The 25,631-nt window shown below is 41.6% G+C and overlaps 1 protein-coding gene across 1 annotated transcript in view; it reads right to left on the reverse strand.

Annotated features, from left to right (window-relative positions):
* Positions 1-79: 79 nt before the first annotated feature.
* Positions 80-25,631, reverse strand: part of LOC133409690 (ras-related protein ORAB-1-like) — a 27,941-nt gene continuing 2,389 nt past the window's right edge. Inside the window, exons 3-6 of the mRNA XM_061690058.1 lie at positions 23,604-23,699; positions 20,406-20,501; positions 13,683-13,814; positions 80-1,435 (exon numbers count right to left, since the gene is read on the reverse strand). Coding sequence (XP_061546042.1) covers positions 1,235-1,435; positions 13,683-13,814; positions 20,406-20,501; positions 23,604-23,699 — 525 coding nt within the window. The 3' untranslated portion in view covers positions 80-1,234. The remainder of the gene's footprint in view (positions 1,436-13,682; positions 13,815-20,405; positions 20,502-23,603; positions 23,700-25,631) is intronic.

Here is a 25,631-nt window from a genome sequence, read left to right on the forward strand (position 1 = left end):
CCAACGAAGAACAAGAGTCAACCTTTGCACATTACCATGAATTGGATGACTTAATACAAACTGACAAAGAAAAAAACAATTTTTAACAAACAGATTGGTATTTTTTTATTGACATTGTGACAGTGAGTTAAAAACGACAGAAAATTATGCTACTAGGTTAATGAAATGTTGAATAATTGTATTCTGTTAAAACGCATCTCAGCAAGAATCACATGATCTTCTCATTTTGTAGTCTGTCGATACAATATTTATTTTCAGCTTTAAGTGTTACATGTTGAGTCAAGACAATCCTAAGAATGCACTGAGGACTACAGAACTGACATACTGTAGTGTGTATAGAAAAAAAACCATAAACATTTCCTCTCGACCCCTGTGGGGATGCGGTAAAGCCTTCAGGCTCAGGTCCTCTCCAAGAGTGGTGAGTTCGACGAGTCACGTCTCAGTCAAACATCTGAGGTCTTGTCTATTACTAATATTTCAACTACTATGGGGAACAGCTAAGATGCTGTGCAATACTCTCATCTCCCACTCTGTGAGAGGTCCCAAAGTGAGGAAGATTTACACACGCACCTGCTGAAGCGAGAGAGAGAAGTGTGTGTGTGTATATATATATATACACATATATATATACACACACACACACACACACACACATTTACGTATATATAGTACTATAGTTGAGATGCTGAATTGGGTCATTGCTATTTATTTTATTTTTTTTTTCCTCTTATCAAATGAAACAAAAACAAAAAAACGTCATATGTAGACCGAACAGAACATGCAAGTAACAAAATGACCAAAAGAAAGCCAACGCACACAAAACAATTCAAAAGCCTTGGCGAAACTTGTTACCAAATCAAAAATGGAATGCATTCATACACGTGTGCGCACACTTCCCATGAGTCTCATGAGCAGATCGAATAGAAGAACTAGTCACAGAGGACTGAGACAAAGGTGATAGGGATGTCGAGCCAGGTCAGGTGAAAGGATCACCTTTTTGTACAATTTGTCATCAAAACCAGGACAGGGTGACAAGATGAATGCTTTATTTGTTTTTGGTAGTGTGCTACATTATTGTACAAATACAGGCAACTTCATCTTGTTCTCACATACACATGTGACTCATGTCGTCCCTACCCTGTCAGATTGTGGTAGAGTTTTGAGGAAGATGGCAGCCAGGCATACAGGCCTGTAGAATAGAGGGCAGGAGAGCAGTATGGGACTTCGTCTGCTCTCAGCAGCAGCCTCCCGATGAAGGCTTGACGGTAGTGCCGGGGGTCAGCTTCACATTGGGCTTCTCGCCACCGCCAGCTGCAGCCCCGGGGCCCATTCTCTTTTTAATTTCTGCTGCCATGGTCATAAAGGCCTGCTCCACATTGGTGGCATTCTTGGCACTGGTTTCCAAGAACGGGATGCCCAGAGAGTCGGCGAACTCCTGGACACAATAGGAGAGATCCAACATGGGCGGGTTCATATGACAAGAGGTACACAGCAAAGACGTGAATACACTACAAAGAGAGAGACAGACCATTGTGTGTGGACTGAGTGTCTTACACACTAAAGGCATAGGTTACGATTTGTTAAAGAATGTTTGAAAGGGCGCAGGTTTAAATAGATTTTTTACAGCTTTATAAGCTCTCTCATACCCTAATAAACACTTCCTATTAGGGCTGCCATCCGTTTCTTGTACAATGTAGTATCTGTGACTTTGAATGTGTGTGGCATTGAAAAGGCCTGGCCTGTGAGGTCATTGGATTATTATTTTCTTAGGTTTTTATGTGCGCATGCATCTGTGTGGATGAGTGGTGGGATGGGATTGATTTTAACTATGTAAAACACTTTAAGGTGCAACTCATTGTACAAAAAGGGGCTCTATAAATTAAGTTTGATTGGTTGAGTAATACGTGGCAGTCAACGAATGAGCGTTGTTTGCCGTTGTTAACCCAGGTCAGCCCATCTGTGCATTGAGTCCTTGGGCGTCGGTTGTGTCCATAGCAGCTAGTGTATGAACGTGCTTATCTACTCGTACTAGTGTTGGACCAAGTACCGATACCAGTACCGAACAAAGGTATTTTAACATAAAAAAATAGCATTTTTTTTTTAATAGTACCAGTATTTTTTTTTTAAATAAATACACAAAAAGCTGACAGTCAGCCAATGAGTGCCCGTGTGCCGACAAGTGAAGAGAGATGGCTTTAAGGGTGGACAGAATTCGTGCGCGAGTGAGCCGGCTGTCGAGAAAATGGGAAACTGCCAAGCTGCTGCAGAGTGCACACTCCACTTCCTCATGAAGAAACGAGATGAAAGAAACTATTTACGACTCTTAGCCGTGTGCTAATCAGTTTGCTCTGAGCGTTAGCATGCATAAGCACTCGTTAGCATTAGGACGCATTAACAAGCCAGAAATCGGGGAAAGAGGTCCACTGTTTGAGTGTCGTGGCTTTGTATGCAATGAACAACAGCAATAGTAGCCACTGAGTGGGTGCAAATGTATCATTTACAATGGAAGCAATCATCAGACCACCCACCAACCCCTTTTCTGTACCGCTTATACTCACTCGGGTCGCGGGCTGGCTGGACCCTATCTCAGCTTACTCTGCGCGAGAGGCCTGGGTACACCCTGAACTAATCGCCATCCAATTGTAGGGCACATACAAACTAACCACCATTCGCACCAACGGCCAATGAAGTTAAAACAATAAAAAAAAAATTTAAAAACGTCGGCGGTGTGGAACAGACAACACGTAATGCCCGGGATCAGACTACAAGACAAATTTGCTCTTTCACAATTGCTCTGTCAGACTACTGCAATAAAATCTTATATTCCGATACCACCGCATCCCGATTTTTACGATCATTGTGCTTCATCTTGTGAACTCAAATGCGACCGGATACACTCGTTACCGTGGCGACGACAACAAGAGTGGAGTGAGCCGACTGTATTATAAGGACAAAATGGGGGAAAACGTTGCGTTGGTGGTCAGGAGAGGATGTTTGTTTAAGGCTTGGTTGAGGTATGTTCACGTACCTTTAATACGATACGGCTCACAAGCAGGCAATAAAATGTTATGTAACCCAGCAAGCTAGTGGTAGCACAAACGGTTGGACGTATTTTTTTAATGCTAATTTTATTTATAACGGAAAAAAACTATTCAGAGCTACTTGGCCCTGTGTGAAAAAGTAATTGCCACACTTGTTAAATCATGAATTAACTGCAACGAATCACATTTTTGGAAAGCTGAGCTCATTTTCACCGACCACACCCAAGCCTGATTTACCTCCAGACCTGAGGCCTCACTTATCAAAAGGTGCGTAGGAAAAAAACGAGTTTCAGATTGGACTGGATCGAAAATCTACATTTTACCACTCTTATACAAGCAGTCCACTCCATGCTCCCCTCCAGCAATTTTGACACACTCCGAGCCTCAGCCTACACCGCACAGAGCTTCAGTGAAGTCAACTCTCAGTCAATTGGGTGACTGAAACAAACTGCGACAGCTAACAAGGTAAACGGTTGGTTGCACTTTTGCACTGATGGTTTTTAGCGTTTATTTTAGTCTTCAAACCAACGTAAGAGCTGATGACGGGGAAAAAAAAGCATAACATTGAGCTAAAACTTACCGTAGCAACTCACAATGAATTGGGACAAAATTCACATAAACGTCTTAGAAACAATCACTAATCCTCACTGGAAACGAGTCCGACTTACTTCCAGCAATGCGGACCAAACTCTTGACACCGGTCGTACAGGGACCGAACAGCCCGTATCCGGTGGTTCGGTACTCGAAGCACCCACCACAGGACTCTACAAGGGACACGGTCGAATGCCTTCTCCAAGTCCACAAAACACATGTAGACTGGTTGGGCGAACTCCCATGCACCCTCGAGGACCCTGCCGAAGGTGAAGAGCTGGACCACTGTTCCTCGGCCAGGACGAAAACCACACTGCTCCTCCTGAATCTGAGATTCGACCTCCCGATGGACCCTCCTCTCTCCAGCCGCCCTGAATAGACCTTACCAGGGAGGCTGAGGAGTGTGATCCCCCAGTAGTTGGAACACCCCCTTTTTAAGAAGGAGGGGGGGGGGGGGGTCCCCCTTCTTAAAAATTGGGACCACCACCCTAGTCTGCCAATCCAGAGGCACTGTCCCCGATGTCCACGCGATGTTGCAGAGGTGTGTCAACCAGGACAGCCCTACAACATCCAGAGCCTTTAGGAACTCCGGGCAAATCTCATCCACCCCCGGGGCCTTTCCACCGAGGAGTTTTTTTTAACCACCTCGTGACCTCAACCCCAGAGATAGGAGAGCCCACCTCAGATACCCCAGATTCTGCTTCCTCATGGGAAGGCATTGAGGAGGTCTTCGAAGTATTCTCCGCACCAATTCACAGTTGAAACGCCTGACAGGGGATTCTACAGATCCTCACAATACGTTTGGGCCTGCCACGTCGGACCACCATCTTCCGCCACCATCGGAGCCAACTCACCAACAGTTGACAGCTCAGCCCCTCTCTTCACCCGAGTGTCCAAGACATGGGGCCGCAAGTCCGATGACACGACCACAAAGTCAATCATCGAACGCGTCCTAGGGTGTCCTGGTGCCAAGTGCACATGTGGACACCCTTATGCTTGAACACGGTGTTCATTATGGAAAAACCATGGTGAACACAGAAGTCTAATAACAGAACACAACTCTGTTTCTGATCGGGGGGGCCGTTCCTCCCAATCATGCCCTTCCAGGTCTCACCGTCATTGCCGACGTGAGCATTGAAGTCCCCCAGCAGAAAAATTTAGTCCCCAGTGGGAGAGGGTGAGTACTCTGAACTGCTGTTTTGTGCATAGGCACAAATAACAAGCAGGACCCGTACCCCCACCCGAAGACGGAGTGAGGCTACCCTCTCGTCCACCAGGGTGAACCCCAACGGACGCGCCGAGCCAGGGGGCAATAACTATACCCACACCTGCTCGCGCCTCTCAGTGGACAACTCCAGAGTGGAAGAGAGTCCAACCCCTCTCAAGAGGACTGGTACCAGACCCCAAGCCATGTGTGGAGGCGAGCCCGACTTGATCTAGTCTGAACTTCTCAACCTCACACACAGCTCGGGCTCCTTCCCTGCCAGAGGTGACATTCCACGTCCCTAGAGTCAGTTCTTGTAGCCGGGGATCTGATCACCAAGGTCCCCGCCTTCGGCCACCGCCCAGCTCACACTGCACCCGACCCCTATGGCCCCTCCCACAGGTGGTGAGCATATGGGAAGGGGAAACCACGTTACACTTTCGGGCTGTGCACGGCCGGACCCCATGGGTGCAGGCCCGGCCACCAGGCGTTCGCCTTCGAGCCCCACCTCCAGGCCTGGCTCCAGAGGGGGGGCCCGGTGACAAGGGAAACCTTTATCCATTTATTTTGTTCGTCATCGGGGTTTTTGGAGCCATGCTTTGTCTGGTCCCTCACCTAGGACCTGTTTGCCATGGTTTTTGTTCTTTATTCTATTCAAAGGTAGACTATGCTTATGTTTAAGTTAAACATAAATTTTTTTGTTACTGGCTTAATTGAAAGTATTTTTGAGGATTTTGTAATATTTTTTATTTACTTTATTCAATGGTACATTATTTTCAAAGTTACTTTATGTAATCCATTGTTTAATAATAAATCGGTGAATGTTGTCATACTTACTGTTGCTGATTATTATTTACTGTTTGAGTAATCGGTGTGAAAAAGTTGGATCGGGACATACCTAATCTAAAGTACTTCAGGGCTCCCTTGCCTCAGTAAAGGACAGTGTTCATGGCTCAACAATAAGGAAGAGACTGGGCAAAAATGGCATCCATGGCAGAGTTCCAAGGTGAAAATAATTGCTCACCAAAAATATCATGAAGGCTCAACTTACTTTTGAGGGGGGGGGGAATGTGAAATACATTGCCAGTTATAGAAAAGGGCTGATTTCAGTTGTTGCTGCAGAGTGTGGCCTAACCAGTTATTAGGTTTTGGGGCAATTACTTTTTCACAGAGGGCCAGGTAGCTTTTAAAAATTATTTCCTTAATAAATAAAATCATTGTCTGATATTTTCATTGACGGTTACAATTCATTAAACAAAACAACCATGAATTAATGATGGTTTTTAAAAAAAAAAAAAAAAAATAATTTTTAAATCAAAAATTCTGCCAGGGTATGTAAACTCATGGGCACAACTGTACATACAGTATATCCAGTCGTACGTACCACTGTCATATTGGAATAAAAGTGTTGTCTCCACCTTTTTTCATAACCACTAGGTGGTGGTGGCATATTAGAATTAAAATGTACACCTTCCTCATAACCTCTGGGTGGCAGTGGCATATTGGAATGAAAGTGTAAAGCGTTTTCATAACCTCTAGATAGAGACATACGTTAATAAAATGTTAAAGTTTTTTTCCCCATTTACCGCTACACCCATGTATAATGCGCAGTATTGACTTGTGCCAATTTTTGGTGGGAAAATTTTTTCATTATACACGAGAAATTGCGGTAAGTTAGCTATTGGTTAACGTAATCATATCGGCTCGTAGACTTACTGTTCTGTAAGCCAGTTCTGCTTTATACATTGTAGGCCTACTTTATCTTCCATCCATCCATTATCTGAGCCGCTTCTCCTCACTAGGGTCGCGGGCGTGCTGGAGCCTATCCCAGCTATCATCGGGCAGGAGCGCGGGGTACACCCTGAACTGGTTGCCAGCCAATCGCAGGGCACACACAAACAAACAACCATTCGCACTCACATTCACATTTACACCTACGGGCAATTTAGAGTTGTCAATTAACCTAACATGCATGTTTTAGGGACGTGGGAGGAAACCTGAGTGCCCGGAGAAACCCCACGCAGGCACAGGGAGAACATGCAAACTCCACACAGGCGGGGGCCGGGGATTGAACCCTGGTCCTCAGAACTGTGAGTCAGGCGCTCTAACCACTCTTCCACCATGCCATCTATCTACTTTATCTTATTTTTTTTAAACTCATTTAGTGCCAAAGACGTATAAATGTTTTCATAAACCCATCCATTTTGTGCCAAAGACGTATTAATACGTTTTCCGGGGATTGTTATTTATATTTTAATAAAATTGCAATGGAGGGTTTGCCGCAGCGCCACAATAAGTATCTAAGCCTTGGGAAGGATTTTATTATGTTAAATCGACACCAGAGGCAACACTAAGCTTTCATCAGAGCTTTGTCGGCACGTCAGAGGAAGACCATATCCGGTGTGGACCCATGTGACGTGGAAGGAGCGTTGTAGGAGCGTGGTTGTGAGAGACACAGTGAGCCACAGTTAGAAGAAAAACCATTGATTAATACAGTTTACTCTAAAACAGAGTTTTGCCAACAGCAAAAAGGATGATGTACCATTGTATTCCTTTTCCCAAAAAAAGAAAGGGATGACGGTACAACAACGAACACCGTGTAATGCTGGTCGCATCGAGCTTTTGAAGGCCCGAGATCGCGACCAGATCCACTGCCGACGGCGATTCGGACTCGGATTACAATGAGCCTGATCTAGATGCATCCTTATCTAGGAGCAGCAAGCGCATTCTCAAAGTTCCCAGAAAGTCACCGAAGAGGTAAGAACTTGCTAACTTCAAAGCCAACGTCCATAGCCTGAGCGATTACTCCGTTTTATCATAAACCTGCACAAATAAGCACGACAGTTTATCCTACGATACTACACGTTTACAAATCATGCATCCTGTGGACAATGCGGAACTTCGAAAGCTAGATGAATTGGACAAATATTTTTTATTGTCGTTATTTTATTTATAAACTAGTGCACAAAAATATTTTCAGACAATGTGATACATGTAATGCAGATTTTTTTTAAATTTTGTTTTACCTTTCCTCATCGCACTATACCAACAACAAATACTTTGTGGTAATTGTACATATTTCTGTAAATTGCAGTTGGTGCAACCAGCAGCAGACGCACTCCCACTCCTGCTGGCAAGAAAGGTGAAAAAAAAGTGTTTTTCTCCACACTGCAGCAATGTTTCATTTTTATCCTAATTGTTTAGTTTGTATCATTTTATCAGTGGTGGGGCTGTTCATGGCTGGTCGTCTACTGACTGGGAACCCACATAAGTCCCACACACACACACACACACACACACATACACACAGCTGTGCATATTTCAAAGTTCATGCATCAATTTGCAAATGCTTGTGTTGTACTTCTACAGAAATGGTATTTTACAATCAATATACACATTTTTGTCTTTTATGTTATATAGAAGGAAAACAATTTAAATATTTGCGCTATCATAAAAGCAAAAAAATAAATAAATTGCAATGTGAAAGTTCTGGTGGGTTCCATGTTTCGATAGCTATAGAACACAATTTTCTTTAGGCCTTCAAAAATCAGTCAAAATTTTTAAAAAAAAATGGCTGGCATTTGGCTGGCTCTCCCAATTTCTGAAAAATGGCTGACATTAAATGAGTTACGTGTGAAATGATTTTAAAGTTTGGACATTATCTCTCTCTCTTAACCCATCTCATCCTTATTGCTACATCAGTCTGCTGTAACATCAGTTCCTCACAATCTGCCAAGCTCAGTAACTCCATATACCAGTTGACTAACATGCATGATATAGTGTTCATTCACTAATAAGTTCGATAGACACATTATTAGTCTTTAACTGATTGTGCTGGGACCACTAATAACAAAACAGGTTATACAAACATATCAACTCGCAGGTTTAGACACTAAAAAACGAATCCCACCGCACCACTCGTCAATAGCACTGCCTTGGCTCATTTCCCACACCCTTTTCTGTCCTCGCTCATCTTGTTCTCTTGGTTAGTTATTGCATGTCCTCATCTGGTGTTACCCCCATCCACAAACAGGGAGACGATTGGAGTGTTGTAATATTACTTGTGTTCAAATATCTCGACAGTCTCACTATTGTTCTGCTATGGTTCGCGCCCCTATTCCGCCTGTCCACTCTGTCTGTGCCCTAAAATACTTTTCTGTCCAGCTGCATTTTCAATAAACATCAGAATAATTACAAATAAACAGAGGGAGTATTTCAAACTCCCGTGTTGCACAGCAAAACTGTTCCAGCACAAAAGGCATACAGATCCATCATTCTGCAAGGCCATGCACCTGAACAGGACACGTTTATATAAAATAAAAAATAATAATGGAAAAAGCGCGTCTTTTTATAAAGTGAATGGCTGTAGCTGCTGTTCCTGCTGTGTGCACCTTGGCCTCTTAGGGGCAGTGTGATGCAATGCATGCATAGATATCCCTCGAGGATAATGCGCAACCCCAAAATTGACTCCAAAAACCAGGAAAACCGTTCTTCCTACGTATAATCCACACCCATGACTTCCTATCCATTGATACATTTATATGCTATTTGCTAGTGGTGATCCCTTCTTAATTTCCTTTTCTAATTGTGTCATATCAATATTGTTATTAATATTAAGGTTTAGGTGTACTTTAGTAACATATGTATTACTGTGGCAGACCCTAGTGCTAGTTTTAACAGTGCTTTGGGGAGGTATTTTCTATCTTCCACATGACCATTGGCACAACAGTGGCAGAGGGGTCAGATGCCCAGGTGCAAGATAATTGTCCTGGTGCAAGATAATTTTAAAAAAATAGACAAAGCTGCAGAAGGGGAATAACCACACATGAGCTTCATTAACATTCACATAATAACTATTTATGAGATTGGGGGACTAACTGACTTAAAACAGCATTTTTAAAACTACACAAGAGCTAGGCAGACTGGGACATCGGCTGACAGTAAGGGCAAAGATTACATCAACAATGACATTAAAACATGGCGGCTCCCTATCATATGATTCCCCAGCATCCCTAGCGCGAATGTATAGTTGTTAAAATGCTGTTTTATGTCAGTTAGTCCCTTAATACTATAAATTGTAATGTGAATGTTAATAGCCCTCATGCATGTTGATCTGCCCTCTGCATCTTTTGTTGTGTCTTAACTATATTTTTGATTATCTTGCACCAGGACTGAACACGTTATCTGGGCACGACCTCTCTAGCTTTCAATACGTTGCACAAGCCAGCTGACGTGCCAATATCCACGTAGGAGGTGGAAAGTACCTCCCAAACACGAGTTAAGGAGCTAAACAGCTCGCTCCATCAGGGCGAAGTTGTTTAAAATAATTAGCGCCTCCCTCTGAGTTGTGTGTGTTAGTCCCGAGGCGTGTCACAATAATTACCATTTCAACTTCGTTTCGATAAATGGTTTGGTTAAAAAAAAATAAATGGATGGTTTTTCCAGACTCAATGTTGTGGTGAGCCGGCGTGTGGACCACATAGTGAGCCAACAGAGTTGGACGGCTGTGTCATTAGCCGTTAGTGGGCTCATGGAACGCGGACACTCTCCGTCCAATACACCACAGCCTCGCTCCATGTGCAGCGCGTAGATTAACACAACAGAGACACTTAAAGGTAAATTAACTGTTTGCTGTGTTCGCTAGCCATGCGAGCTAACGAGTTAAGGAGCTGATCAGCTCGCTCCACCGCAGCGATGTCGTTTAAAACAGCATCACCTCTCCAAGTTGTTGTGTGCATTAGTCCCCAATTAACACACACTGGAAAGTTAACTGTTAATTATGTTTGTGGGCTAATGAGAAAGTGAGCTAAACAGCTCGCTCCATCGCAGCAAAGTCCTTTATAACGTGTGTGTTAGTCCCCAATTAACTAACATAAACATGGGAACGTTAACTGTTTATTAACCATCACCTCAGTGGCACATTATTCAGCCAGTAGTTGACTGCAGCAAACGTCAACGTATATTTGAGTGACAGGTGAAAGGCTCGTCTTCAGCGGGCCAACCACACAGTAGCCAGATTTACATTTCCGATTGAAGATCTCTGGTCGACTGTTTGCATGTGACGTGACCTATTACCGATCGGCTGGATACATGATCTGCACTAGATATAATCGGAAACACCCGTGTGACATGCGCACTTCATCAAGATCACGTCATTTATCAAGCTGAAGGTCCGTTATCTATTCAGCACAGTACTTGGGACTGTTTTTATGTTTATTGGGGGAAAAAAACATTTGATTAAAAACGTTTTAGTTAAAAACAAGATATCCGTCTACGAGCTCAGTCTCGAGCTGCCATATTTACACCATGCATAAACCATGACGTCACCGCACATTTAAGTCAAGATGAAGCATGCGCACAGAGCTTTACTTCTGATCGGTTTGGCAAAAGAAATATTCCACCCCTGTGAAACCGAATTAAATTCCATTCGGTTTTGGCTTTTTTATTCCGACTGAGGTGTTTATATTTGGTTTGGGCTTCTAAACCCATGATAATGGGAATAACAGTCTCCATATAAACCAGGCTAGTCTTGCAGCTCTTTATTTCAGACCTATGGGAATCCATATCACAGGGTAAAGAAAAACTATTTAATAGAGAATCAAGAAAGGAAATTGTAATTATAACAACAACAATAATAATAATAATAAAATTGCACATAGATGTGAATGTGAGTATGAATGGTTGTATGTTTGTGTACCCTGCCTCTCGCCTGTTGTTTGTTGGGATAGGCTCCAGCATGCTACCGACCCTAGTGAGGACAAGCGGTACTGAAAATGGATGGATGGATGGATAATAACAACAACAATAATACTGATTTAAAAGCATCAACCCATCCATTTTCTGTACCGCTTATCCTCACTAAGGTCGCGGGCGTGCTGGAGCCTATGCCGAGCTATCTTCGGGCAAGAGGTGGGATACATCCTGATCTTGTCGCGAGCCAATCGCAGGGCACATATAAACAAACAACCATTCGTACTTACATTCACACCTACGGGAAATGTAGAGCCTTCCATCAACCTACCACACGTTTATGGGATGTGGGAGGAAACCGGAGTACCTGGAGAAAACCCACGCAGGCACGGGGAGAACATGCAAACTGTGTGAAACAGGTGGGCCTGGGATTTGAACCCTAGTCCTCAGAACTGTGAGGTAGATGTGCTAACCAGTTGTCCACCGTGCCGCCGATTTAAAATCAAAATAATAATAATAAATCAGGAAGGGCCTTATTTTGTATTATTTCAGAGGCATAAAAAAAAAACATTTATCGTGATAGTTTTCGGGAAAATATGTCATAAAAAATAGGTATTGTGACAGCCATATTAATTCCCAATCAACACAAACATGGGAACGTTAACTGTTTATTTAGTATAACCTCAGTGGCACGTGTTGTTCAGCCAGTAGTTGACTTCAGCGAACATGAATGTGATTGACAGGTGAAGAGCTTGCCTTCAGCGGACCAACAAGACAGTCTTGCAGACCTGGTGAGGTGTTCCTGTTATGTCCCACTGGATTGAAGGGCCTGGGGATGACCCAGGAAACACTGGAGAGACTGTCTTCCAACTTGCCTGGGAACGCCACAGGATCCCCCACAGAAGAGCTGGACGAACTGGCTAGTGAGAGGAAAGTCTGGGATACTCTGTTTAAGCTAAAGCCCCCGCAACGCGACCCCGGATAAGGAGAGGAAAATGGATTGATGAACAAAATAATACTGAGAATAGCTGACTGACATTTTTTAATTTTCTAATACCCCCCGATGACGAATGAAGTTCAAACTGAAAAGCTGACTATGACATTTTTAATTTTCTAATACCCCCGATGACAAATGAAGTTCAAACTGTTGAGCGACATGTAGTTTCTTTATAGTTGGCTGCGTTCCCTGTTAGATAAGCCCATTCATGAAATGTAATACTTGCTTAAACTGAACTCCCAACCCTAAGCTCATTCTGTAAACATTTGAAGAAGTGAATAATCATAATGCCATCTCACATTGTAGTTCAATTCTGCCTATTTGTTGTGATTTGGTGTTTTATTCATTAAATATTTTTGTTATTCAGGGACCATCCCCCAGTCAAAAGACGAAAGATGGAAATCAGCCGTGGGCTACAATCTTGTATATGAAATATGTTTTATATTATCCGTCCCTATTTATCAATAAACTTTAACCTTGAAATAGTGTCTTTTCACAAATCCATCACATAAAAGCATATGAATAGCTCTTCCAAAATGCGCAACATGCCAAGGAAAACTCCAGCTTACCGGCGACCCCAACAAGGATAAGCAGTTTAGAAAATGGAATGATGGCTATCACCTGCCGTGTCAAAGTTGTGTCAAGTAGGAATATAACACTGTCCCATTCCAAACCACTTCAAGTGCCATGCCTATTTATTTATTTTTGTAATACACCTTGTTTCAATTAATCAGCTTTTGAGCACCATTGTAAATGTTACAAAATGGCAGCACTCTGAACCAGAGTAGATCCAAGCTTCTTTTTGCTTTTGAAAATGTTTTTCACCGACTCAAACTTTTGATGGTTCTGAGAACAAGTACAATTTTCAACCTGTGGCAGATGTTGAATAAAGGCACCATCAACGTGTGAAAATTTTTCTGCATTCACTTAACAGATGGATTCCAGAACTGGGGTATGTTGCTGTTGAATCCTATCACTGTAATTTTCTCAAAATCCAAAGACACTTTTGCGTCATGATATTGTCCCAATCAGTTTTGATTTCAGTCCAATCAGAGGATTTTTCTTTTGTCAGTCCGAGAAGGTTATGAATTTATAAACGCAGTGTAAGTGCACATTCAAGAGGGAATGCTGTCAATTGTTGTTGAACTGGCAGCCTTACCTTTGCTGTTGTGTAATCCACCACCTTCTTTGTCGTCAGGTCACACTTGTTGCCAACCAACAACTTGTTGACATTTTCACTGGCATAGCGGTCAATCTCCTGTAGCCATTGTTTAACATTGTTGAAGGATTCCTGTGAAATCAAACGGAAGTACTATTGAGTCAGCACACAACTGCCACCATTTAAAGTGACTGATTAATTTCAAATAAAGTTTAGCTGTTCTAATAAGCTTTATATGGACTGACAAGATGAAGGTTTAGCTTTTTGGAAGGTGTGTGTCTCATGAACTGAAATTAGTTTACTTGTGCCTGATGAATGTTATTAACTCATTTAGTGACAAAGACGTATGAATATATATTTTTTTATAAACCCATCCATTTAGTGCCAAAGATGTATTAATACGTTTTCAGTGGGGGTTTTGTGTTTGTTTTTTTAATAAACTTGTTATAGAGGGTTTGGCGCAGTTGCACATTAAGGTGTGAATTTTATTTTATTTTTTTACCTTTCCTCCTCGGACTTTAGCAACAGCAAATATTTTGTGGCAAATAGTGAGGATAAGCGGTAAAGGAAATTAATGGTTAATGTACACATTTCTATAAATTGTAGTTGGTGCAAGCAGCAGCAGAAAAAACTCCCACACCTGTTGGCAATAAAGTTGAAAAAAAGTATTTTTCTCCACTTCACACTACAGCAATAATGTTTCATTTTTATGTCAATTTATAGTGTGGCAAAAAAGTATTTAGTCAGGCACCAATTGTGCAAGTTCTCCCACTTGAAAAGATGAAAGAGGCCTGTGATTTTCATCACAGGTATACTTCACCGATGAGAAACAAAATGAGAAAAAAATAAAATTAAATTCCAGAAAATCACATCTGATTTTAATGAATTGGTAAATTCTGAGGAAAAATAAGTATTTGGTTACCTACAAAAAAAGCAAGCTTTGTGGCTCTCACAGACCTATAACTTCTTATTTAAGAGGCTCCTGTCCTCCAATGGTTACCTGTATTAATGGCACCCTGTTTCAACTCATTATCAGTATAAAAGACACCTTTCCACAACCTCAAACAGTCACACTCCGAACTCCACTATGGCCAAGACCAAAGAGCTGTCAAAGGGCACCAAAAACAAAGTTGTAGACCTGCACCAGGCTGGGAAGACCGAATCTGCAATAGGTAAGCATAACAACAGTAACAAAGGCTACCATCAGTTACAAACTACGCCGTCACTGACTCAAATCCTGCAGTGCCAGGTGTGACCCCCTGCTGAAGCCAAGACATGTCCACGCACCATCTGAAGTTTGCTAGAGAGCATTTGTATGATCCAGAAGAGGATTGGGAGAATGTCATATGGTCAGATGAAACCAAAATAGAACGTTTTGGTAAACTTGTCAACTTGTCATGTTTGGAGGAGAAAGAATGTCGAGTTGCATCCAAAGAACACCATACCTACTGTGAAGCATGAGGGTGGAAACATCATGCTTTGGGGCTGTTTTTGTGCAAAGGGACCAGGATGACTGATCCGTGTAAAGGAAAGAATAAGAATAAAGAATAAATAGGGCCAAGTATCGTGAGATTTTGAGTGAAAACCTCCTTCCATCAGCAAGGGTATTGAAGATGAAACGTGGCTGGGTCTTTCAGCACGACAATGATCTCAAACACCACCCGGGCAACGAAGAAGTGGCTTCGTAAGAAGCATTTGAAGGTCCTGGAGTGGACTGCCCAATCTCAAGAGCTCAACACCATAGAAAATCTTTGAAGGGAGTTCAAAGTCTGCTGCCCAGCGAAAGCCCCAAAACATCATTGCGCTTGCGGACCTTCTCTTTGGTCTACCTCGAGCTCGCTTGCCTGGCAGCTCCATCCTGATCACCCTTCTACCAATATACTCATCTCTCTCTCCTCTGGACGTGTTCAAACCATCGAAGTCTGCTCTATCTAACTTTGTCTCCAAAACATCTAACCATGGCTGTCCCTCTGATGAGCTCATTTCTAATCCTATCCAACCTGCTCACACCTAGAGAGAACCTCAGAGTCTTAATTTCTGCCACATTCAGCTCTGCTTCCTGTTGTCTCTTCAGTGCCACTGTCGCTAATCTGTCCATCATGGCTGGCCTCACTACTGTCTTATAAACTTTGCCCTTCATCCTACCAGAGACTCTTCTGTCACACAACACACCTGACACCTTCCACCACCCGTTCTAACTTGCTTTGACCCGTTTCTTCACTTCCTTACCACACTCACCATTGCTCTGGACTGTTGACCCCAAGCATTTAAAGTCCTCCATCCTTGCTATCTCTTCCCTCTGTAGCCTAACTCTTCCCCCTCCACCCCTCTCATTCATGCACATACATTGTCTTACTTTTACCAATTCCTTCATTCCTCTCCTTTCCAATGCATGCCTCCACCTTTCCAACTGTTCCTCCACCTGCTCCTTGCTTCCACTGCAGATCACAATGTCATCTGCGAATGTCACAGTCCACGTGGATTCCAGTCTAAACTCATCTGTCAGCCTATCCATCACCACTGCAAACAAGAAAGGGCTGAGGGCTGATCCCTGATGCAGTCCCACCTCCACTTCAAACTCCTCTGTCACACCTACAGAACACCTTATCACTGTTCTGCTGCCCTCATACATGTCCTGTATTATTCTAACATGCTTCTCGGTCACTTCTCTGTCACTCCAGACTTCCGCATGCAGTACCACAGTTCCTCTCTGGGTACTCCGTCATTGGCTTTCTCTAGATCAACAAAGACACAATGTCGCTCCTTCTGACCTTCTCTGTACTTTTCCATCAATACTGGATATACAACATACTGTTGCTCGCAAATAGTCATCTGTTGTGAGTCTAGCCTCCACTACTCTTTCCCATAACTTCATTGTCTGGCTCATTAACCTTATTCCTCTATAGTTCCCACAGCTCGCACATCACACTTTTTCTTAAAAAGCACACTTTTTCTCCATTCCGCCGACATCTTCTCACCTACAAGAATTCCACTGAACAAGCTGGTCAAAAACTCCACACTTGCCTTTTCTCCTAGAAACTTCCATACCTCCACAGGTATGTCATCAGGACCAACTGCCTTTCCATTTTTCATCCTCTTAAATGCCTAACTTCCCCCTTACTAATCATTGCCACTTCCTGGTTCACCACACTTGCCTCTTCTACTCTCTTCTCCCCTCTTATTTTCCTTATTCATCAACTTCTTGAAGTATTCTTTCCGTCTATCCAGCACACTACTGGCACTGTTTTTTTTCATTTGCATATATATCCTTAATTACCTTAACTTGCTGCAAAGCCTTCCCATCTCTATCACTGTCTGGCCAACCTGTATAGATCCTTTTCTCCTCCTTTAGTGTCCAACCTGGCATATATGTCATCATATGCCTTGTTTGCCCTTTGCCACCTCGACCTTTGCCCTCCGTCGCATCTCAATGTAATCCTTTCTCCTCTCCTTGGTTCTTTCAGTGTCCCACTTCTTCTTAGCTATCCTCTTTCCTTGTATAATTTTCTGTACTTTGAGATTCCACCACCAAGTCTCATTTTCCCCTTTCCTGCCAGACGATACACCAAGTACTCTCCTGCCTGTCTCTCTGCCCACCTTGGCTGTAGTGGTCCAGTCTTCTGGAAGCTCCTCCTGTCCACAGAGAGCCTCTCTCACCTCTTCCTGAAAAGCCGCACAACAACTCTTCCTTTCTCAGCTTCCACCACATGGTTCACTGCTGTGCCTTTGTCTTCTTAATCATCCTCCCCACCAGCAGATTCATTTTACAAACCACCATCCTATGCTGTCAAGCCACACTCTCCCCTGCCACAACCTTACAGTCAGTAACCTGCTTCAGAGTACATCGTCTGCGCAAGATGTTATCCACCTGCGGGCCTTTACCTCCGCTCTTGCAGGTCACCTTATGTTCACTACAGCCGTTTCCATCTTTTTGGCAAAGTCTACTACCATCTGACCCTCCATGCCAAACTTACCAGTCACTTCATCACCTCTGTTTTCTTTACCAAAATGTCCATTACAATCTGCACCAATCACAACTGTCTGCCTCTGTGATGCTCAGAACTACAGTGGGTCCGGAAAGTATTCAGACCCTCTTAAATATTTCACTCTTTGTTATATAGCAGCCATTTGCTAAAATCCTTTCATTTGTTATTCACATTAAATGTACACACAGTACCCCATATTGACAGAAATACGAAGTTTAAATTTTTGCAGATTTATTAAAAAAGAAAAACTGAAATATCACACAGCCATAAGTATTCAGACCCTTTGCTCAGTATTTAGTAGAAGATACAGCCATGAGTCTTTTGGGGAATGATGCAACAAGTTTTTCACACTTGGCTTTGGGGATCATCTGGCATTCCAACTTGCAGATCCTTTCCAATTCTGTCAGGTTGGATGGTGAACATTGGTGGACAGCCATTTTCATGGCTTTTCAGAGATGCTTAATTGGGTTTAAGACAGGGCTCTGGCTGGGCCATTCAAAAACAGTCACAGAGTTGTTCTGAAGCCACTACTTCGTTATTTTAGCTGTGTGCTTAGGGTCATTGTCTTTTTTGAAAGTGAACCTTCGGCCCAGTCTGAGGTTCTGAGCACTATGGAGAAGGTTTTCGTCCAGGAGATCCCTGTACTTGGCCGCATTCATCTTTTCTTTCGATTGCAACCAGCCTCCCTGTCCTTGTAGCTGAAAAACACACCCACAGCATGATGCTGCCACCACCATGCTTCACTGTTGGGACTGTATTGGACAGGTGATGAGCAATGCCTGGTTTTCTCCACACATACCACTTAGAATTGAGGCCAACAATTTCTACCTTGGTCTCATCAGATCAGAGAATCTTATTTCTCACCATCTTAGAGTCCTTCAGGTGTTTTTTTTAGCAAACTCCATGTGGGCTTTCATGTGTCTTTCACTGAGGAGAGGCTTCCGTCGGGCCACTCTACTATAAAGCCCCGACTGGTGGAGGGCTGCAGTGATGGTTGAGTTTCTAGAACTTTCTCCCCTCTCCTGACTGCATCTCTGGAGCTCAGACACAGTGATCTTTGGGTTCTTCTTTACCTCTCTCACCAAGGCTCTTCTCCCCCGATTGCTGGCCGGACGGCCAGCTCTAGGAAGGGTTTTGATAGTCCCAAACGTCTTCCATTTAAGGATTATAGTGACCACTGTGTTCTTAGGAACCTTAAGTACAGCAGAAATGTTTTGTAACCTTGACCAGATCTGTGCCTCGCCACAATTCTGTCTCCGAGCTCTTCAGGCACTTCCTTTGACCTCATGATTCTCATTTGCTCTGACATACAGTGTGAGCTGTAAGGTCTTATATAGACAGGGGTGTGGCTTTCCTCATGAAGTCCAATCAGTATAATCAAACACAACTGGACTCCAATAAACGTGCAGAACCATCTCAAGGATGATCAGAAGAAATAAGACAGCACCAGAGTTAAATATGAGTACAACAGAGTTAAATATATGAGTCTCACAGCAAAGGGTCTGAATACTTATGGCTGTAAGATATTTAAGTTTTTCTTTTTTAATAAATCAGCAAAGGTTTCAAAAAATATGTTTTTTTTCTGTCAATATAGGGTGTTGTGTGTACATTAATGAGCAAAATAATGAACTTAAATGATTTTAACAAATGGCTGCAATATAACAGTGAAAATTTAAGGGGTCTGAAAACATTCCATACCCATTTCATCTCGTTCCTGCCAGAATTTCTCTTTCACCTCGAGGTCAAGTCCTACATTTGGGGCATAGCCACTAATCACATTACACACAACACCCTCAATTTCAAGTTTCAGCCTCATCACTTGATCTGATACTCTTTTCACCTCCAATACATTTTTAGCTAACTCTTCCTTTAAAATAACCCCTACAAATTGTTCTGGAAGTGAATTTCTTGAGGTTGGCAGCTCTGCAGTCAGAGCCACAAATGAAATTTTACTAATAATTAGCATAGTTTCATAATTGAAAAAAAAAAAAGCGCTTTGTGTAGCATGGTTTTGTATGAAAATCGGTTACAAATTAAGTTTGATCGATTGAAAATTTCTTTCAGTTTCAGCTTTCGGCCTTGGCTTCCTCATTTTTGGTCAAGAATTTTCATTTCAGTGCATCACTAAACCTTTATTTCTTATTCCACGAATGCAGTATTAATCAGAATACCGTGTTTTGACAAATGTTGGCACATGCAACCTATTCTTGCAAATAAATATGGATTTAGTTATCCTTTTAGAATATCTATTTTGTTAAGTGCACAAATTGTTTTTTCTGACAGTTTCTTTTTAGGATTTTAGTTTGTTTAAGATGGGATATTTCAATGTATTTAATTTGTTTGCATTATTATTTTGTCCTGCACCATTGATTATATCAGTTTACTTGATTTGAATCACGTTGCATTACATTTTGGCCATACTGTATAAAAAGGTATCATTTTGGTATACCTTTATTCGAATAAACAAAAATAAAGACAGTTGAGACAATTATGAACTGTTCTCTTTTTTTCTTCTTAATGCATTGTCAAGGTATCAGAATGGGATTTTGTATCAGCAGATACTCAAGACTTGGACTTGAGAGAGAGAGAAAGAATGTGATTGAGACATCTCGAATGAAAATTGAATATTTTTATAAAAATAATTATCCAGAATTGAATTGAGGGGTTTCATTAGATGGGGAAATCACATAGAATAATGAGTGTTTCAAAGTAGGAAATGTTGTGGTGTTACACTTACCTGATCTGTGACATCATATACTACAATGATACCATGAGCGCCTCGGTAGTAACTGGACGTGATTGTACGAAACCTCTCTTGACCTGCTGTATCCCACTGTCAAAGCAAAAAATAGGACCAAATTAGTGTATCCCTGTACGCAGTGGTTTGTGTTTTGTGTTCACACTGTAAAAATTCAAAGTGCGACAAACAGCGTCACCACAAACCATGGGATGTCGCCCTCTTCTTTTATTGTTCACAAAAAGGTTTGCTGTATGGACTACCAAGTGAAACATAAGTAAACACAATATGAAGCAAAACCAAACAAAAAATCTGTACAATCTAGCAGCCGAAGCAAACAGGTGAATAAACTTTAAAAACATGACGCGCGCATGAATCATTCGTGGGGGGAAAGGTAGACAAGCTGCTATCAGCTGTCTATGCGGCTGCTCATTGCCATCTTAACCAAAGATGTATCTGTTAAGTCAACAGTCTAATCTGTTTATATGCCAAATTTAGTTTTCTCACCATATTTATATTGTAGCGCAGTGCGAGCATACTAACCCATTGTGTCCTGTTATCTGCCGATGCTATTGCTGCTTCTTAATGTGCTTCTACTGTGCACACGCTACATCACAGAATACAGAGGAGCCAGCGACGGCGATACAGCATTTAGGATAAAAATTAATGCCCAGGTTGGGACCAAAATTTGGATTGCTTTCGCACTACATGCGAACTCCTTCAGAGTGCGTTTAGAACCTTATCAAGACCAAATGTTGTGGGAGGTCTCAGACTTAGCCAGTGTGAGCAAACGACAGTTCAATCAAAACAAACTAAAGGGCTAGTGTCAAAGCACCCTTAAAAGTCCACTTTATTTGCCTAGTGCCAAGTTTACAACCCCTTCCAAGCAAAGTTCAAATACATTTATTTGTGGTGGGCCACACACAATCACATTTTGGCCGTCACAAATAGAGTTGGGCTTTTGCTGTAAGAAAAGCCGCTATGTGCTTCTTTTATATGCCTGTTAATGATCCATACCACGGATTTCCGTTCTGATACGATACTGAAAATACAGTCTATCAAATGACTGAAAATCGGAGAATTAAGATCCAGTCCAACCAGACTCGTTCTTTTGCCGAGATTGGACCGATTTCAAAGATGAGATCGGGACACCCCTAATATATGTGCGTGCGTGCGCACAGTCCCCTCCAAAGGTATTGGAACAGCAAGGTCAACTCCTTTGTTTTTGTTGTATACTGAAGACATTTGGGGTTCAGATCGAAAGATGAACATGAGACAAAAGTTTAGAATTCCAGCTTTTATTTCATGGTATTTACATCTTTCATCTCATCCTTGTCGTTACAATACTTTTGGAGGGGACTGTATATACACACTGTATATTCAGTGGAACATCAGGTTACAAACGACTGTTTACGAACAATTCGGGTTACGTAAAAAGCCGTAGAAAAATTACCTCTGCTTACGTATTATTTTTAGTTTGCTCACAATCTTATGGACGAACGGAAGGATCTATGTTGTCCTGCCACTCGTGCTGCATGATGATCACTGACTCTGCATCACGCTTGGATGTTAAGCTGAAAACTAGTTGTCTGCTCAGCGGCGTAACAGGGAAATCTGAAGTTCCGCCTAAACATCCTCGATCATCCAATCACAAATCTAAGTGTTTGTGATTGACATGGTAAAAAAAAAGTCCGGAAGTCATTTTATTTTCGTCAAAAAATACTATTTTAAGTATGTACCTCATTTATTGAATTGTTGCATCGCTTTAATTAAAACAACAAACAGTTTATGTTGGAGTAATCACGTCAAAATAACTACGGAGGCATTCGCTCGGCGGCCTATACACACATTCAGCCAATCTGATGCAACCAGCAGCCGCCCAAGTATAAAGACTGAAAGAGGTGCGCTATTGCCACGCAGATTGACAAAAATGAGAAAGCGCTCGATGGTGATAGCGTGAGCGAGGCAATAAAAGTGATCAAAACAATGTGCAGCAAATTGGCCAAAAGAGCAATTAATCTTTGACAATGTGACATCCCACTTTAAAAAAATATATAAAAATTCTGTACAGAAAGAATTGTTTCCCTGGATCAGTTTGTTGCCCCACAATGAACCAATGAATTAAAAAAGAAATAGACAAAAGAAAAACACCTGAACCAGAATTTCCCTGTTTTATGGATGGAAGGCTTCTTCAGTGAGTAGCTATAATCCTCCTCCTCTCTCCCCCCCTTACTTATTCCACTCCTTCGTTAACGTTAATGAGCAATAAACCTAAATTTATTAAGTTTTTAATTTCTTGATAATAGTGTGTTTTCACGAGTTATACTGCACTCTTATTTTTTTCACACACACACACACACTGATCAAAAAAAGGTAAGAATCATTTAATTTTGCAGTGGAATGAATTTCCATTCATTTCAAACGGGTTACAAACGGTCACGGAATAAATTACGTTCGTAACCCGAGGTTCCGCTGTATATGTGCACGTGTTAAAAGCAGGTACAAGCAGCCGTCAAAGACGCTCCGACCTCCTGATGGGCTCAAACATAGGGTTTGAACACAAGTCTACTTCCAGCTAACCCCTGTGAATATAAATCCTCATCTTGCTCGTATTCCAAAATCTAGCTCCCCATTCTAAGCAAGTGCAGGACACAAATGATTGACAAACATTACATGCCTTCCGGTAGCCCTTGCCGTGAAAAGAGGAACTACACGCCCAGGAAGTGGCCAAATCTGGAACGTTCGGGAATGCTCAATAAAAGCTAAAACCCTTGCACTCTGAACATCTGGCCATCAAATTGTCTGAAAAGTATTATTTCATTACAAATATATATTTTTGTTCATCTATATCAGCGACGTGTAGTGACAGGTAGAACAATTAAATGTTCTTTTATGAGATGGCAGAATGTACAAAAAACCTTCCCAGTCATACAAGAGAAGTCGTAGTGGCTTCCTAGGATATAGCATATTTATGATCTATTAAATAGGCCCAGGTTTCACAATGATCAAGTAAAAAAAGTGATTAACTTGAGGTGAGATTATCGTCTTCTAATATTCATACTTTTTGTGACATTTTTTGTTTGGTGGTGTGCCGTGAGATTTACTAATGCAAAAGGTTGGGAAACACTGCTGTCAACAATAATCATCTGAGAAAACTTCACAGAGAAAATTAGGCATTTGACAAATGGTGTTACGTACAATCTGAAGTTTAATGGTCTTTCCATCTAGTTCTATGGTCCGTATTTTGAAGTCCACACCAATTGTGCTGATGTAGCTTTCTGTGTACGTATCGTCCTGCAAAGAAAAAAGGATCACTTTGTTTCACTACACAGACACACACACACACACACACAGAACATCCATTTCAAACTGTTACATTTTTACCCAGCAAGTATGCATTATAGCCAAATCAAAAAGGTGTTTTTTTTTAACATTAAAACTGTTGTTACTAAACAATCAAATAGTCTTTATTTTGTTAGTCTATGACATTACAACCCCAATTCCAATGAAGTTGGGACGTTGCGATAAACAAATAAACAGAATACAATGATTTGCAAATCATGGTCAACCTATATTTAATTTAATATGATTTAATTTATTTTATTTTATTTAAACATGACCCTGTCCCATCTTCTTTGGAACGTGTTGCAGGCATATAATTCTAAGTTAATGATTATATTCTAAAAACAATAAAGTTTATCAGTTTGAACATTAAATATCTTGTCTTTGTTGTGTATTCAATTAAATATAGGTTGAACACGATTTGCAAACCATTGTATTCTGTTTTTATTTGTTTAACACAACATCCCAACTTCATTGGAATTGGGGGTGTAAAATAACATCTTAAACTGTGCCTCACAAGGAATACAATAGCGTATCAGTTTATTTAAACTATGAAGTAAGAATGTGCATATACAATTAGAACATGAGCAGAGGTCTTCAAATAAAGTGCTAAGTAGAAGTACGAACGATTCAATCGTAAATCGAGTCAACTATCTAGTTTAAAACAATTTCAATCAGAATCTGAATTTTCCTATACAAATGAAACCAGTTGATGTACTTTTTAAAAATTCTGTCAAGCGCCTTTTACTTCTGCCGCCACTTTGACTTACTCTGCATCGCTTATGTGCATGTACGCATTGTGGATTCACAGAGAGCGCCATAGTTAGTCTTAAAAAATATATATTTAAATGAAATGAAATTAAAAAAAAAACAGGATCATGGCTGCTGGAGTCTAGTTGTCTAATGAGCTGCATGGATACAATGGAAATGGGGCCATCGCTACTCGCTGGAGAAAGCGACCACGGCGGCAGATTTAACAGGGTTCGAGGCTGCGACCAAAGTGGTTGTATTTTCAACCATTTTTTTCAGCTTGTGTGATAAAAATGTCATTGTCACACATGTGCGAGACCATGTTTTAATGATTGAAAGTCACCTTTTGGCCACTGCAAAAAGAGAGAGAAAGAGAGAGAGAGCGAGAGAGTCAACAATTCTCTTGTTTTCATTTAACTTGTTATTACAAACAGATTTGTGTGCAAAGTGTTTCAAAGCTTTGTTATTAAGCTTGCAAATCTTTCTATCTTTAAACTAACCCTAGTCCCAAACCTGTTTATAGCATAAACAGGAAATGTACAGTCAAAAAACCCATACTCCTTTAAAGAGGACTGCATGGGGGGGGGGAAACTATCATTAAAATAAAGTGCAATAATTGTCTGTTGGGGACTAAATTGGTTTCTTTTGCTAGTAACGACATTGCAAAATAGTGTGAATCATTATAAAAGATACCTTTATCTGGTGGTGGTACACTTATACTATCGTTTTTAAGTGTATGTCAAATCATATGGTTGTGGCAATGCTACAAATTAAGTGGCTTTCCCAGGGGAAAAGGGTTAGGAGGCCTGACAAGCTGACTGCTGGCCCCTGTAGTCGAACAAATGATCAAACATAAGCCCTTTTTTTTTTTTTTTATAAAGTAATTGCCTTGCCTGTGTGGAGTTTGCATGTTCCCCCCTGTGCCTGTGTGGGTTTTCTTCAGGTACTCCGGTTTCCTCCCACATCCCAAAAACAGGATAAGCAGTACGGAAAACGGATGAATGGATAATTGACCCGTTTTGTCTGCCACTGCTTGTTGCAGACAATCTTCTTGTTCACAGTAAATTATTTTGCAAATATCATATCTCGAGTCAGTGTCAATCTTCACTTTATGCGAAACTATGGCATGCCGTG

This window comes from Phycodurus eques, chromosome 11 (assembly GCF_024500275.1).
Source record: "Phycodurus eques isolate BA_2022a chromosome 11, UOR_Pequ_1.1, whole genome shotgun sequence".
Classification (NCBI taxonomy): Eukaryota; Metazoa; Chordata; class Actinopteri; order Syngnathiformes; family Syngnathidae; genus Phycodurus; species Phycodurus eques.